The sequence below is a fragment of the Alosa pseudoharengus genome, unplaced genomic scaffold (assembly GCF_046254945.1).
Source record: "Alosa pseudoharengus isolate Yale_2024_CS ecotype anadromous, Long Island Sound unplaced genomic scaffold, YU_APseudo_1.1 YU_APseudo_1.1_scf_15, whole genome shotgun sequence".
Classification (NCBI taxonomy): domain Eukaryota; kingdom Metazoa; phylum Chordata; class Actinopteri; order Clupeiformes; family Clupeidae; genus Alosa; species Alosa pseudoharengus.
In genome coordinates this window covers 33,474,437-33,491,022 of record NW_027468620.1, presented here as the reverse complement: position 1 = coordinate 33,491,022, position 16,586 = coordinate 33,474,437, and the positions used below count along the sequence as shown (strand labels likewise).

The following is a 16,586-nucleotide window of genomic DNA, read 5'->3' as shown; positions in this document are numbered from 1 at the left end:
TCACAATTGTACAATTGGGAGTGGGTCTGGAAAAGGTCCATTGACTTACGATTTCCAGCAGGGGCGTAACTACTGTAGCAATAAAATTAAACTGAAATTGGTACAGTAAACTCTTGACAAATAATTTCAAAAGGGTAGCGTCCATGCCGGATAAGTGATTGTATTTGTGTGCCTGTGTTTTAGGGACATTGGAAATGGGCTTCAATGGCCTCCTGACCAGATGGATCTGCAGAGCAAATCCCAAATTTGCCTAAAGTTTGTATGGGTATTCCCAGGCTGTCTGACGAGGAGGTGAAGAGAGTTTCAGGAAAATTAATCCCAGTGAACTGAAAGTGAATATAACAATAGCATCACAGTAACAACATGTGTATTGGTGTATGGTCTACACCAGGGGTGTCCTTTACTATACCCACTTATGAGCAAACAAGTACAAATCTGTTGTCATATACTGTTCTTTCTCTCTTATACCCTAATACCTTACTTCCATGTCAATTTGTCCTAGTTCATAGAGCTATTGCTTATGAAACATTGTTGAAGACAACTGAATGTAAATATCTTTTTTTTCCTACCCAAAATATCTGGGGGAACTTATGTTTGACACCCCTGGTCTACGCTGATAGGGCATAACTGTATTCACAGAATACAGTTGAAAACACTCACACAAAACTAGGTAGAGCACCGCCTACCTATTTTTTTTTTACGTGCATTGCTGTCTCTTCCTGTGCAAGAGACTGGCATCACAGTGCTTTAATGCCATTTCAAGCTTCTTACACAGTCATTTGCGGTGTTCTCTGGGAGAGCTGAGGAGGGACCAAGAGACATTTTCTTCTAGATACTGAGGTAAGGTGGACCATAGCCTAAATTATGATGAGTGTGAGCTCATGGAGATGTTGTGTCTATACAGTGTGCTCCTCTGTGTTAAAATATATAACATCATTTGGTCATCAGCCAAGGTTGAAATATAATATGTTGTTCTAGATTGTCTGTGGACTGTGATGAATATATCTTCAGTTTTTGTTTACAATTTTGAGATGTTCTTTCGGCTCAGACCGATATGCTGTCCAATATTTACGCATCGTTTTTAAGTGTGTGTGTGTATGTGTATGAAGAGTGTATGGGAATTGATTTAGAAAGGAGTCGCTTGTTTCACCTGTTTTTAAAACATTACATGTAGGGATTTGACAGATGTTTTTATCCTCATTTGGGAAGAAGTCAAGTAATACAGATAAAAAACACCTACTGTATATGCTAGATAAAGAAGAGATGTTTTAGGATTAAAGACCAATAGTTCATGGTCATAGCTGATTCTAAAACAGGTAGTTACAGTCCTCGATTATGAATATATTCATGAATTAATCATTATATTTATTTTTTCTGTGTCTTTATATCATGAAACCTAGCCAGGTATATGTAATCCTTTTAGAAAAGAAACAAGCCCCACAACAATGTGTCAGAGGCTTTTTTGAGCACCTGCAGTGTGTGTGTGTGTGTGTGTGTGTGTGTGTGTGTGTGTGTGTGTGTGTGCGGCCAAACAGCCTGGTGATGTGGTCAAATGATGATATCAAGTTCTCCTATAATGAGATCAAGAGGGTTTACGGCACTATAGCAAACCCTTATTTCAACACTAGGTGGCAGTAGATGTAGTGTGTTTGAGATAAGGTTCAAGTAAGGTGAAAATATGATGAAACAAGGACCTCACAAATGACCCACTATTATGCAATGGGTTTCAGCAAAAGTTTTACATCTACCATTTACACAGCTATCCAGAGCCATAATATGGTAGATATTGTACATTAAATTCATCCTTAAATGTGAAAAGACTGAAGACAAATCAATAGTTAATGAAGAGTAAAACAATCAATTATAAAGGTGTGAAACCGCATCTCACACACGCATCTACTGTAAAGCTAGTGGCCAAAAAACACCGATACCTCCTCCACCACAGATGAAAGCTCGCCATCCACTAGCAAAGGAGGACTCGGAGCAAAGTCCTCCAAGCAGCAAAAGCTAGATCTTTCTGCCTCACAACAAAAACCTATGACACAGGCTGAAGTCAACCGTAGGTCTGTCGATGTGCAATATCTTGAATTTCCCCTTGGGGATCAATAAATTATCTATCTATCTATCTATCTATCTATCTATCTAATAAATATAGTAAGTTACGTAGCCTACAAACACCTGTCTGTTCTACTTATTTCAACTGGCTTCTTAAAACTGCTCAAAAAGTCCAAATTCTTTGACATATAGCAACTTTTTTTTTAACAGTAACGCAAATAGTTACTTTACCTGGTAACGAGTTACTCTTATCATAGTTACTAACTCAGTTACTTTTTGGAACAAATAGTGAGTAACTATAACTAATTACTTTTTTAAAGTAACGTTCCCAACACTGGGTATGTGTGATACTCGTTGCTCCTTCCATCACTTCATCTTGGAAGCCAGCCCGAATTTACCCTGCCCACAAAATTTGAGGACAGGAAATTCAGTCTGGAGTCGCTTCATTGAGAAGTCTATATGACTGATTAAGATGTGTTCAAACCAGTCAAATAATTTGTGCAGGCCTTATACAATGATGGACAGATGAGCAATAGTTAAGCAGTCATTCACGTCATCAGTTGATTTTGTTTATCAAAATCACTGTTGCTGGAAAAGCGAGATGTTAAGATTCTGCTATTGCGCCTGGTATAACAGATATTGACCGTGCAATGACTTTAAAAGACGAACATAAAAATGGTGTTTGATATCCTCACATTTTGCGGGCAGGGTAAATTCCGGCTGACTTGCAGGCAAAGTTGAAAGACACCCCATAATTAAATCCAAATGGTGTGTTACCTGTGGTGCACTATAGCCACATTAGAATTTGAGTCTGGCAATATTAGGCTAAATTCATCTTTCAACACGAGAAAGGGGAAAAAACAAGTTCATATCTGACCAATGTGCCCTAACAACACCAATCCCTCATAACCACACCTGCTATTTTTATCTGGGTATTTATGTTATTGCACTGGGCAACACCAAAACACCCAAACACAGCAGTTAAGTGGGCCATCACAGTGACAAGAGCCATTGACTGTATACGAATGTTTGTTAAGTAATACAATTACAGACTAACTTTATTTACTTTAATATACTTTACATTTACTGAAGGTTGACACTGATTAATGTCACCCCTGTTACTCAGTAACAGGATTGATGTTTACAGTTTTGAGGATTTCATCATACAGTGTAGTCACATAAAAACACCACCTATGTACTTTGACAGATCATTAATATATAAAAATATAAATATTGGTCATTTTGTCAAACATGAATAATCACTAGGATGCACATGTCAAAGTAACAGTACTTACCATTGACTGTTTGTACATTAGATTAGATTAGATTCAACTTCATTGTCATCTATACATGTTCTATGCATAAAAGTGGGTTTCCATACAAAAGATACAACAGGATACGGTAAACAAAAATGTGCTCTCCCTACTCACCCCCTCCCCATGCCGCCATACCTGTACCCAAGTGCATATATCCATTCATTCATTACTACACCTATGCTTTGATGGCAATTACAGATGTCAAAATAAAAGTACCAATACAAACACCACACACAGCATACAGGATGTGGCATATGGCCGCTATATTCTATATTTACAATCAATGACAAGAACAGCTTAGGTAACCATTTTGACAGTTTATTTCTCAATTTTTCTGTAAATATGTGGTAATCTCATGTGATCTCATGAGGATTCTTTCTAGACTCAACAGTAACACATTACGGTAAGGGAACATGAATTATCATAAATGAATATGAATTAATTCATGATTTATGCATTACCTCATTCTTTAATATCTCATGAATCATCAGTGATTGACATGAGTCTTTAATATTAATATTAGTATTAGTTAATCAGTAATTGACATGAGTCTTTAATATTAATATTAGTATTAGTCTTTCATTTCATATTAGTTCCAACATGTAACATTAATTGTTGTTAATTTAGTAATAGTAATAGAGTAATGCTGAGTAATGCAACTGTGAACTTTCACAACTTATTTCTCTCACACTCACACACAAACACACACACACACACACACTTTCAGTTCCACCCTTCATACTAACCTGTGTTTCTATGTGTTTGTGACATGATGGTTTCACAGCTATGGCCAGTTTGACATCGGAAAGACAGGGTATGTTTTCATCCACTTCAATGCCTATGTTCATCTATCCTTACCAGTTCTTTTAGACTAAAATTTGCACATGGAGAGGCACTATCAAACAAATCACATAACTTCTTTGTTATGACCATCTTTTGAAATCAGAGTTCTTCAGAAAACACAAGGGGGAGCTAGAGATCCGTCTTGGTATCCTTGCACCTCTTCTGATCGACCTGGAGTATGGCAGGGTCCTCTCTCGTCTGGAGAGGGAAGAGGTGGAATGCAAATCAACCAGCCAGAGAAAGAACTTTGTCCTCATAACCATGCTGGAGAAGAAAGGAGCCGTGGCCCAAGAGAAGTTTTATGAGGCTCTTAAGACACATAACCCTCTTCTGGTGGAGGATCTTCAGCGCTCAGCAATGAGCCCAGCAGTGCCTCAGCCACAGCAAAGGGGAGGTAATGTTCCTATGTTAGCTTTTTCACCACTGTGTCGGGTGGAATATCAACTATCAATGTGTTAACACCATGCATATTTTGGTCAATTCTGTTATCTCAGGTAATTAAATGAAATTGACTATTTAACATATTGCATAAGGGGCCTTGTAAACCTTATTCACAAATCAACATGTCCCAGTTTTCTTTCAAATCTAAACAATTAAATGCATATCTTAAAATGAAGATATCATATGCATTATATAAACAATTACTTCCTCATCTCACCATATTACATTTCATTTGTGTTGTCTTCACAAGATGCTGCACGGACGGTTACAAAATCATCACTTAAACGGAAGCTTCAGGCCCATCTGAAAAACAGGTTTTCAACATTACATCAAGATTCGAAAAAGTACAGCGTACAAGACATGTACACAGAGCTTTACATCATAAAGGGTCGTACCGGGGGAGTCAGCAGTGATCACGAAGTGGCAGCAATTGACATGAGACAAATTGGGGCTAGACCAAGCTCTAAAGATGAACAAGTCAAGATGGCAGACATATTCACAGCCAACTCTGCTGCAAGAGTTTTGACTTTGGGAATTGCTGGTGTGGGGAAAACTGTTGCAGTGCAAAAGTTTGTCATGGACTGGGCTGAGGGGAAAGACAATCAAGACATAGACTTTGTTTTTGTTCTTTTGTTTCGAGAGCTGAACTTGAAGAAAGGAGAACAGCACAGCCTTTTCGATCTTCTTCTGTCATTCTACCCTGATATCAAAGGTTTGAAAAATGTCCCTGAATTCTGTGGATGCAAAATTCTCTTTGTCTTTGACGGTTTGGATGAAAGCAGACTCCAGCTGGACTTCAACGAGTGGATTTCTAAACCTGACAAACAGTCATCAGTGGACATTCTAATAGCAAGTGTCATTAAAGGTATGCTACTGTCCTCTGCACACATCTGGGTTACAACCAGACCAGCAGCGGCCAGTCTGATCCCAGAGGAGTGCTTCACCCTCTTGACAGAGGTGCAAGGATTCAACGATGACCAGAAAATTTTGTTCTTTCAGAAGAGCATCGCAAATCCAGAAAAGGCAAAGAGGGTCATTGCTCATATCAAGAAGAACAGAAGCCTCCACATCCTGTGTCACATACCAGTATTCTGCCATATCATGCTGAGTGTGCAAGATGAAATACTGAGAGATGAGAGCAAAGAAGCACCAACCAAAACCTTGACGGAAATGTACGCACTTTATAGTGTCTCTCAGATCCAAAAAATGAATGAAAAGTACTTGGACAAGAAGATGAGTGCTAAAGAAAAAGGGAAGTTCCTGGTTTTACTCGGGAAACTAGCATACACACATCTGGAGGACGGCACACTGATATTCTATGAGAAGGACCTGCAAGAGTGTGGTATTAACGTGAATTCTGGAGCATTGCAGGCTGGAGTTTGTACACAGATATTCAGTGTTGAGAGTGCTGCAACTGGAGAGAAGATGTTCAGCTTTGTGCACCTAAGTGTGCAGGAATTCTTAGCAGCTCTTTATGTTCTTAATGAAAAGGCAGCTCAGAGGACCAGGAACCCCCTAGGCGAGACATTGAAGGAGAAGATCAACTGGCTATTCAGGCACTCCATGTTTGATCTTTACAGATTTGCTGTTGAAAAAGCCCTGCAAAGCAAGAATGGACAATGGGATCTTTTTGTGCGCTTCCTCCTTGGCCTGGCTCCGCTGTTGAAACCTGGAGTCCGCTCATCCCTGCATGTGTTGCTACCACAATTATGTGTTAGAGAAGAGCGCATCAACAAAACAGTTCAATATATCAAAGAGAAGATCAGGAAGGAAGACATCTCATCAGAACGAATCATCAACCTTTTCCACTGTTTGAATGAGCTTGGTGACAAGTCTCTTGTTGATGATATTAACAGGTAATTAATACAGATTCTGGCACTAAATTAAGTCATGAATGTGGCTTAGCTACTGTATAACAGTAGTGAACAAATACTTCACTACCTGACACATTAAGAGATATGCTAGTGGCAGTACCCACAGCCTTTAAGTTTTAGCATATAATGCTAGTGAGTCTGAATCTGGTGCACAACGCATAGTTAAAACATCTTTACAATGCATATGCAAGTAATTGTTTTGACACTTAGTTGCACTCAGTTACTGGGGGATCACTTTATGTGTTCATTCAAATTATCAATCTGTCCAATTGTGTTTTTTGCTAGAATGTCATTTGTGTTAAAATGTTGCAAAATCTTGGATAATAATTACAGATTAACATCCTATTTACCTAGTCCTGTTTGATGTTCTGCCACTGATTAGTTGCTCATTTCATGCTGTGTCAGTATGTATTAAAAAAGCTGTCTTCATTTGGCTATTGTTTTGATATTGTTTTGGACTTTTATGACCTCTCACACAGGTACATAAACTCATCAGATGAGGAGAAGAACCTGACTCCAGCCCAGTGTTCAGCTCTGGCTTATATGCTGCTCATGTCAGCTGAAGACTTGGAGGAGTTTGATCTGAAGAAATACCTGAGATCAGAGGAAGGGCTCCACAGAATGCTTCCTGTAGTGAATGTCACAAAGAGACTTTGGTGGGTAAAGCATTGGTGTTTTTAAAAACAATGATGATTAAAAAAAAAAAAAAAAGTTTATAGGAAATAAAATATTTTTTTGTAAACAGGCTAAATCACTGTCACCTCTCCAAAGTGAGCTGTCAGCTGTTGACACACGTGCTGCAAAGGACACCTTCCCATCTGAGAGAACTGGATATGAGTGACAATGACTTGCAGGATGAAGGAGTGGAGATGCTCTGTGTAGGACTACGAGATCCACAATGCAAGCTAGAGACACTGAGGTCAGTTATGAGGAATGTAATAAACCTGTGTGGTTGCAAAATATGAATTTGCTCTGCAGGTCCATCTGGCAAAGAGGCCATTCACTCCCATTTCCAATGTTCTTAAACTCTGGGCCCCAATCACAACTGTTGAGGCGGGCTTAACATGATGACATAAAAGCAAAATGCCTGTTTGTTGAGATGTTTTTTTCCGTTGCTCTGCATTTGTCATCTCCTCCATTGCTCTGATTGTTTATAAGACTATTCAATTGCGTCAGAGGCTTTTTGATCGTCATCCGTTGGTGACGCCCCTTGGAAATGGGAGGTGAACCTTGTCCAGATCCAATCTCAATTTCAACTGAGATAAGGTCTGATGCTAACCAGGCTAATGTGCAGATCTACCACTAATTACAATTTCTGCTGCCTCTATTCAATCAAACCAGAGGTATGACACGCACACACAAAGGGAGAGAAATTATTTTAAAGACCATAGGAGCAAATAACTGGATTCAATTCAATGAAAATAACCCCTGAAATCACCTCTGCAACCAACACAGCATGCAGCTATAATAGGAGTGCACCTATGTTCCCCGGGTCCTATGTTCCCCACTTTGTATGGGACCGGGGAGTATAGGACCCTAACCCTAACCTCGTGGGGGGAACATACTGTAGGGATGACCCCGCTACAATTAGCACCTGTTTCATGAACAAACAGACCGCACACACATTTTAGCGGCCACCAGAGAGATGTCAGGCAAGCTGCACTTTTCTTACTCAGGCCTATTCAGCAATCCTGGTTTTGAGACAGGAACAATTATTTGGCATCACTCTGGCCTTGTGCTCAATTTTTTGACGCATTGAGGTCTGGACCCCTGGGCCCCTCTAAAATGTTTATATTGTTTTCTGTTACCCATTTCTTGCCTTGTTTGGCTGTATGTTTTGGATCGTTGTGTGGTTTAATGGTCCAATGCCGCCTATTTTGGCAGATCTCTCAGCAGACTGCTTTCTCTGTTCCTCCAGAATCCTAATGTAGCCCCTTGTTTTAGTGTTACCATTTACTTTGAGAAGGTCACCAGGTCCCACTGGTTGAAACAAACATATTGGTCAAGAGAAAATCAACCATTAAATCAAATTTGCCAGGGGTATGAATAATTTTGTTCTTAACTGTATATGTGTGTGTGTGTGTGTGTGTGTGTGTGTGTGTGCAGAATAGTATCAAATGTGTCCATCAACTACCAGTATATTTTCTAAACAGACTAAATCACTGTTCAATGGTGAGTTGGTGACAGCTGGACAATATAACGTTTCAAAGTGTATTCTTCTTTTTAAACAGGCTAAATCAGTGTCACCTCTCCAAAACAAGCTGTAAAAGCATGGCATCAGTGCTGCAAAGGACCCCTTTCTATCTAAGGGAACTGGATATGAGTGATAATGACCTGCAGGATGAAGGCATGGAGCTGCTCTGTGTAGGACTAAGAGATCCACAATGCAAGCTGGAGGAACTGAGGTCTGTTATGAGGACTGTAATGCAATATATTATTTTATCCATCCATTTTATTTCATTTAGCAAGAAATGCCTGTCAGTGATTCTCCTTGTTACATCTTTGAATAGTCAAAATGAATACATTTGTCTCTTTGTGTCTACTGTATGAACTACTAGATCTGCATAACTTTGATGCACTGCCTTTCATTAATAATGAGGGGAAATCTTGTTTCATAGGCTCTCTGGTTGTCTGATCACCCAGAGGGGCTGTTCTGCCTTGTCCTCTGCCCTCAAATCAAACCCCTCCAACCTGAAAAAGCTTGATCTGAACTACAATCATCCAGGAGACTCAGGTGTCAGAGAGCTCACAGACAGATTGAATGATCCCAGCTGTAAATTAGAGACTTTCAGGTGAGTACATGGTGTTTAACATTTTAATCTTAAATGACATAGTCTGTCATAACTCTCACCAAATGCAACCTAGGGTCTTTTTGTGAATATACCCAAGTCATATTTTCATTTAATAGCATAATTATGTCGGAAGCGCCACTTTTATGCTTGAACGTATTGTCGTTTTCGGATCAAATGGCCTTTTGAATGGAAGTCGTAGGTAACCTGACTCTCGCCAGATGAATTTCGTTCCGCCTAGCTCCACTCACATCCATCTGGGATCACTTCCGTTAGGAGTGATTTCGGCACCAGATTTTATGGTAGAGCCAATCAGGAAGCAGGGCAGGAGTTTCATAGATGTGACGTAGCGGAGAAGCGACTGTGAGACTGTTTTGATTTATACAATGGCTCGCATTGAGGAAGCAAGCGTCATCACAGGTTGGTTTTGCATCACAGGTTGGTTTTGATGTGAGTGGTTGAAGTAGCACGTCAATAAAGATGACGGACAAGCAGGGGCGGACCTGGACACTTTGAGGCCCAAGGCAAAAGATCCCGAGGCCCCTCCGAGCCCCCCCCCCTCCCCCCCACACACACACTAAAACCCTAAAACTAAAACACACTTTTTTCTGTAATAATAGGACGCTGAGGCATACTCAAATACAACAAATATTTATTGCCATAGATGACAATCAAAAAACATTAGTAAAAACCTTTGAAGGTATTACAATTATGAATGGTCTGTGTGTGTGTGTGTGTGAGAGAGAGATGAGAGAGAGTAGGCTAGGGTTGGGGTTTGGGGTCTCTGTGTGAATATACTCTTTGTAGCTATGTATGAGAGTCTGTCTGTGTAGGCTATGTGTAAAAGAGAGGGAGAGAGAAAGAGAGTGAGAGTGAGTCTGTGCGTGCAAACTGAGGTGTTCAATCTTGCAAAAAGCCGACATCCAAAACAATAAACAGCGTTTGCACTGACCGAATACATTTTCTGTTTATTTTTTCTCCATTTTTCATGGTCATGTAATAATGTTCAACCGTGAATCTTCTGGTTTATCTGCATTTTTGGGGAATTCAAAGTTCTTAATTTGCACAGGGCCTTTTTTTTTTCGATTTTAACTCGCTCTGCATTTCTTAGGCTACGGTGTCTGGCCATAACGCAGGGTCGTCACTGATAACTGTAGCCTAGTGCTAAGTATTGTGTTAGGGCTACTCACGTACTGGTTTCGTTTGCACACAAAGCTTCTGCTACTGAAATGGTGTCCGTAGCAGCACCAACAGCACCAGCGCGGACTTCGGCAGTGACAGTGATCCCTCATGACTGTTTCACTTAGATCAACATCATAATCATCATCATCAGTAGAAGAATATAGCCTACAAGAGCTATCCAAAATAGCCTACTTTCTTCCGTGGAAGAATTCTTCGACTGGAAGAGGTTGGTTAATTTAGGTAATTTCTTTCAAAATTCTTCCTCCTCGCTTTTTCTTTCTCTTTTATCACTTCCACTCTGGAAACGTTTCATGGCTGCTGTCAATCGCTCAACTCCACTCCTCACCTCGTTCATAGCTAGTTGCTGCTATGGTGACAGAAAGCGGACCTGCAGTCATTTGATTTTATGATGAGTTTATGAGCAATCAAAATATTTTTTCAATCTTTATTATGGATTAGAATATATTGTTTGGATGCGGTGATCATTTATTTAAAAAAAAAAAATGAAATACGATACGGGGATGACGAGGCCCCCTGGTGGCCGAGGCCCCAGGCAATTGCCTGACCATGCCTAATGGCAGGCCCGCCCCTGCGGACAAGTGGCTTATCCAATCATATGCAAGGATTTTTGATAAGGCCCAGCCTTATGAAAAACCTCTCCAATGGAGCGATCCCAGATGGATGAGTGGAGCTAGGCGGAACGAAATTCATCTGGCAAGAGTCAGGTTAAGTCATAGGGGCACTACTATTTTGAAGTTTCATGTTGTGTCGAGCCTTTTTAGTGTTTTAAAAATAGCGAATTTTATGCAATCATGCATCAAAATAGTAGTGCCCCTACGACTCCCATTCAAGGCCATTTGACCCGAAACGACAATACTGTAAAGCTTAAAAGTGCCGCTTCCGACGTAATTATGCTTTTAAACAAAAGTTTGACTCGGGTACATTCAAAAAAAGACCCTAGGTTGCATTTTGGCGAGAGTTACACTTTAAGACTGTTCTGTGGGTTTATCCTACATCCTGAAAAAAGAGTGCAATGGTGGTTCTTTGTGTGACACAGGCAGTTGCTGAGGGCAAAGCTCAGGGGAAATTAGATTTATTTTGAAGGTGAAGGGCAAATGTTTTTCCCTAACAGCACCATCTTTCCCTGGACTGTTACTAGAGATGCATCTTCTAACATGGATGTCTCTCGTCCTTTCTTAAAAAACAAAAACAATCAGATGTTAGTTTCTCAGTCAGTGTTAGGTGCAAGGTAATCTCCAAGACTCTTGGACCACTGTGTTATATTTCACACTCTTATCCTATCGATATAAAAAACAACATAATTTTGTTCAATACAAATTATACTAAGATATTTAAATATTTTTCACCCCACTTAAGGAATGACCATGGAGGAGATTGCAGGATTAAACCAGGACTGAGAAAGTGTGAGTGATTTTTTTTCCTTTTGGTTCACTCGAAAAATTAGAATATCGTGCAAAAGTTCATTTATTTCAGTAATTCAACTTAAAAGGTGAAACTAATATATTCTATAGACTCATTACATGCAAAGTGAACAATTTCAAGCCTTTATTTGTTATAATTTTGATGATTATGGCTTACAGCTTATGAAAAACCCAAATTCAAAATCTCAGAAAATTAGGAAGCAGAAGACAGAGCTGGTGAGAGGCCTAATGTGAACGTCATTTCTGTGCTCTCAATCATAATTGTTACAGTTGTGATAACAGTTTTATTCACCACAAGATTATTTTTTACCCACTCAGTTTCTGTTTACGCTCTCGACTCGATTCCTGAATCTCCGCTCGTTTTCATTATTTATGCGCTCGGATAATTAAGGCAGCTAAATGACACCAGATGATCCTGCATGAGTGTGTGACCAGTGTACCTTTAGTTCTGAGAACATTTACTCTTTACATTTACATTTACATTTAATAATATTTCTTTGTTTTCACCGAAAAATGATCTGATGCCATTTGACTGATAACTCTAAAACCTGACCATCCCAGGTCATGCAGCCTGTGCTGAACAACTGCATGGTCTGGCCCTTAAACCTGTTACCAGTATGCTGCCATTTCACTATCTCTCCCTCCCTTCGTCACACACAAACACACACACACACACACACACATACTGAGTAACCCACATGCACTGAATCATTCATGTGAGTTAGGCAGAACGTCTATTTTCTTTATATCTTTCTATTTACTTTTATCCACACACACACACACACACACACACACACACACACGGATCAGGATGATTGACACATAGGGCCCTATCATGATAGTGTAAAGCGCAGCGCAAAGTCTATAATCATAAGCTTATTCCTATCGTAGACTCGAGTTTTTCGCTATGTCCGTCTCTTTTATTGAGCAACTCGCCAAGGGGTGTGACAATTAACGACCTAAGGAGGGGGTCTGGCGCATTATCTAGAAATCGCTATAGTACACCACCTAAAACACATTGCGCTACTGACCAAGGGAAACCTGGTCAGAAATCTGTGGCCAGTTGTTTATAGTGTATGTTATTTTAAGAGTGTCTTATCAACAGTGATATGGGTGGGTGCACAATGCACCCTGCTTCTCTCATCCACAGGAACGTGCCCCAGCGCACATCCATGCAAAACATTACAAATTACACAATTACAATGGGAAACATAATTATAATAAAGATATTACAAAATACATCTCACAATGAGTAGCTATTCACCATCATTTGCAAATTGGTAATGACGGATAAAAGTGATTAAGAACGAAAGGCACATATGAAGCACTTTTGCTTTTTTCAGTGTTGCTTTTTTCAGTGTTGCTTTTTTCAGGCTGGGTTTCGATGGTAACCTGTCAGTCAATAGTGAAAGTAACTGTGTATAACTGTTTTGTCGGTGACTATGAGACCACGGTGAAGTTAGTTTTACTTTGCCAATGAGTTCAAATAATAGACTGCAGATGTGTGTAGGTCTTAGTAAAGCATGGTTTAGTGGAATAACTGTTTATTACAATATGCTTAGATACTGCAATAATGTTGAGAGACACCGGGCGTTTCAAGATCAGTACAATGAGTTTATTTGGCTATTACAGTTCTCAAGACAGTCATGTAACGCTGCTCAAAGTAATCTCTCCCCAAGACCGCGGGAGAGCCCTTTTTGTTCAGCCTGGCACGCCTCCTACAGGTACTCAATAGGACCAATTAGGGTCGGCAGTGTCTGTGGGAAACTGAAAAACAAAACAACCACCAGGGGAAGCAGGTGAACCTGCAGAGTTCGTCACACTGTTCCATACGGTGTCGCGTGCAAGCAGATTCCTTCAAATGCGCCAGTGACCAGCAAAATACCGATGCACTGTTTGAAGTCGCGCTGCTTGCTGTTAATGGGAATGACAGATGTCACTCTCATTGGTTTAAAGGATGTTACACTCAAAACACACCCATGACTGATTAAGAAACATACCACCAACCACCTTCTTGCGCCATGCGCCGGACATTTTATAACGTTTCATAACTAAACCACACCCAATATGGACTGGATAAACCCCGAGATTTGTTTAAACTATTCGCTAGTGACCATGTGACCACTGTCATGATAGGGGCCATAATCGCATACACAAAGGCAGCTACACACACACACACACACACAGACATACATTGAATCATTGGTGTCAATCATGGTCTTATTTCTTTACACACACATCCTGAGTGACTGAGTGTGTGAGTGAGTGTCCATATATGTTGGTTCATAAGCAGGAAGAGGATCTCTGTGTACATAGTTTGTTAACATTTGTGTGATTTTGAATCTCTGTGTGACACTGTATGTGGCCAAGTGTATGTATGCGTATGTGCCCTGTCCTACCCTACAGTTCTGTTCTGATGAGGATGTTTTCTCCTCTCTCTTATCCTCTTGTGTGCAGATGCCTGTGAGCTCACACTGAATCCAAACACAGCACGCAGATATCTCCCTCTCTCTGAGGGGAACAGAAAGGTGACACGTGTGAGGGAGAAGCAGCCGTATCCTGACCACCCAGAGAGATTTGACTTCTACCCTCAGGTGCTGTGTAGAGAGGGTCTGTCTGGACGCTGCTACTGGGAGGCTGAGTGGAGTGGTAATGAAGTTTATATAGCAGTGGCATATAAAAGCATCCAGAGGAAAGGGTGGAGTGATGACAGTGAGTTTGGAAATAATGACAAGTCCTGGACTTTGAGTTGCTCTGGTAACAGTTACTCTGCCTGGCACAATAATAAGGAGACGGCCATACCTCCCCTCTCCTCCCACTTCAACAGAGTAGGAGTGTACCTGGACTGGCCAACAGGCACGCTGTCCTTCTACAGTGTCTCCTCTGAGACACACACACACCTGCACACGTTCCACTCCACATTCACTCAGCCCCTCTATCCTGGGCTTGCCATTTGGTCTACTGACTCCTCAGTGTCCCTGTGTCTGATCACATGACCTCCTAATCCTCCTGTACTTTGATGGACAATATTGATAATTAAAATATAAAGACTATTCTGGGATGTTTTAATGAAAAATATTTGTGATTAGCATGGAATTATTATGTCCGCTGCTAGCATAGCTAGCACACACACACACACACACACACACACACATGTGCGCGCACACACACACACACACACAGACTGTTTCAAGGCATCAGCACATGGATAGAAAAAAAAAAGTAGGGATGATATTGGGGAAAACTTATGAAACATCTAAGTATTACATTGTCTGTCTACATGAGTAAATAAGTAAATATCCCATCTGAAGCATTTTAAATTCTACTGGTGGATAGAATGCAGTCTATACTGCAAAAGATAAGTGATGTCTACAGTATATGGGATAGCATAATTAAGGTTTTTGTGGCAAACATACCAATTTCTACAAATATTTCTGTGTAATTTTTTTTTGCACCGAATACCCATGACTCTTTTAAATGATTGCTTGCCTCTCATTGAAAGCTACTGATGTTGTTGGACAACTGTAAAACTTTTTTGATATATCTTGATTGGGCTGTGTCTGATGTACTGTCAAACATTTTAATTGGACTGGACATTTTGGTTATTCTTTGTCTAAACACATATTTAATATGTTACTACTAAAATGGTAAACTGCTGACACTTTTATCAAAGACTGTTTTGGATAAAATTAGGGTTTCACAGTGCATGTTTTCGCAGGTGCATAATTATGCTATTTTAATTGAATTTGTAATCACAATTGTAAATTCAATCAACTGTGCTTCACCCTCTGCAGTAAGTACAATTAAATGGATTCCAGTTTCATTAAGTGAGCCTTTGCATTGACTAAAAACCTTGAAAGTGTCAGATTCAACTCAGGGAACGAAAAAAAAAATAAAAAAAATCACCTATTATTCCATGGTCAAAGCAGACGACCAGTGTATGTGCAGAATCTAAAGAAGAGAAATCCCTCCAAATATGAACAAATTACTGAAAGGGACAAATAAGGTGGCACCAACGTAAGCGTCGTATCATATGAAAACATGTTTATTTCATCATTCGAGGCCTGGTCACACACCAAAACATGTTTATTTCATCATTCGATAGCCTGGTCACACACCATTGGGAATCCTTTACAACGCCAGCATGGTGATGGGTGTAGGCAGGGATGGGCAGTATTTCTAATAAATGTATTTATACATATTTCAAATACAAAATAATTTGTATTTTATTGATATGATGAAAAGGCCTTCGTATTGTGTATCAAAATACTTCAGTGTTGTGTATTTTTGTATTTTCAAAATACTGTAAAATACTTTCTGTGAAACACTGTGATGATATCTATCTAACTATCTATAAAGCACAAAATCTCTGTCTCTGTCTGTCTGTGGCACCCTCGCATGGTCAAGCCCCTCTGCTCCAGTAGAGTGTTTATTTTCCTTTGCTGGACTGATTTTCCTTTGCTGGACTGATTGTGTGTTTGTAGCTTTTGCTATCAGTAATTGATTAAATGTACAGTTCTGGAAAAAATTAACAGACCACTGCACATTTTTTTCTGATATCTTCCTACGGTTGCTGAGTGACATTCGAATGAGTTGACGGTCATATTCAAATTTGAGCTGATCAAACACCCGTCATATGAGACA

General features: G+C 39.9%; 1 protein-coding gene across 2 annotated transcripts; it reads left to right on the top strand.

Moving 5' to 3' along the window:
* Positions 1-732: 732 nt before the first annotated feature.
* Positions 733-15,754, top strand: LOC143123872 (NACHT, LRR and PYD domains-containing protein 3-like). Of its 2 annotated transcripts, XM_076285151.1 has the most exons (10): positions 733-840; positions 4,156-4,185; positions 4,318-4,608; positions 4,906-6,511; positions 7,009-7,185; positions 7,275-7,448; positions 8,761-8,934; positions 9,148-9,321; positions 11,878-11,924; positions 14,400-15,754. In XM_076285151.1, exons 2-10 carry the CDS (start codon positions 4,158-4,160, stop codon positions 14,936-14,938), a joined length of 3,210 nt encoding a protein of 1,069 aa, XP_076141266.1. In that variant the 5' UTR covers positions 733-840; positions 4,156-4,157; the 3' UTR covers positions 14,939-15,754. The 2 variants fall into 2 exon arrangements, with proteins under 2 accessions (XP_076141266.1, XP_076141267.1); XM_076285152.1 differs by lacking the exon at positions 733-840 and having other exon boundaries at positions 4,047-4,185.
* The last annotated feature ends 832 nt before the right edge of the window (positions 15,755-16,586 follow it).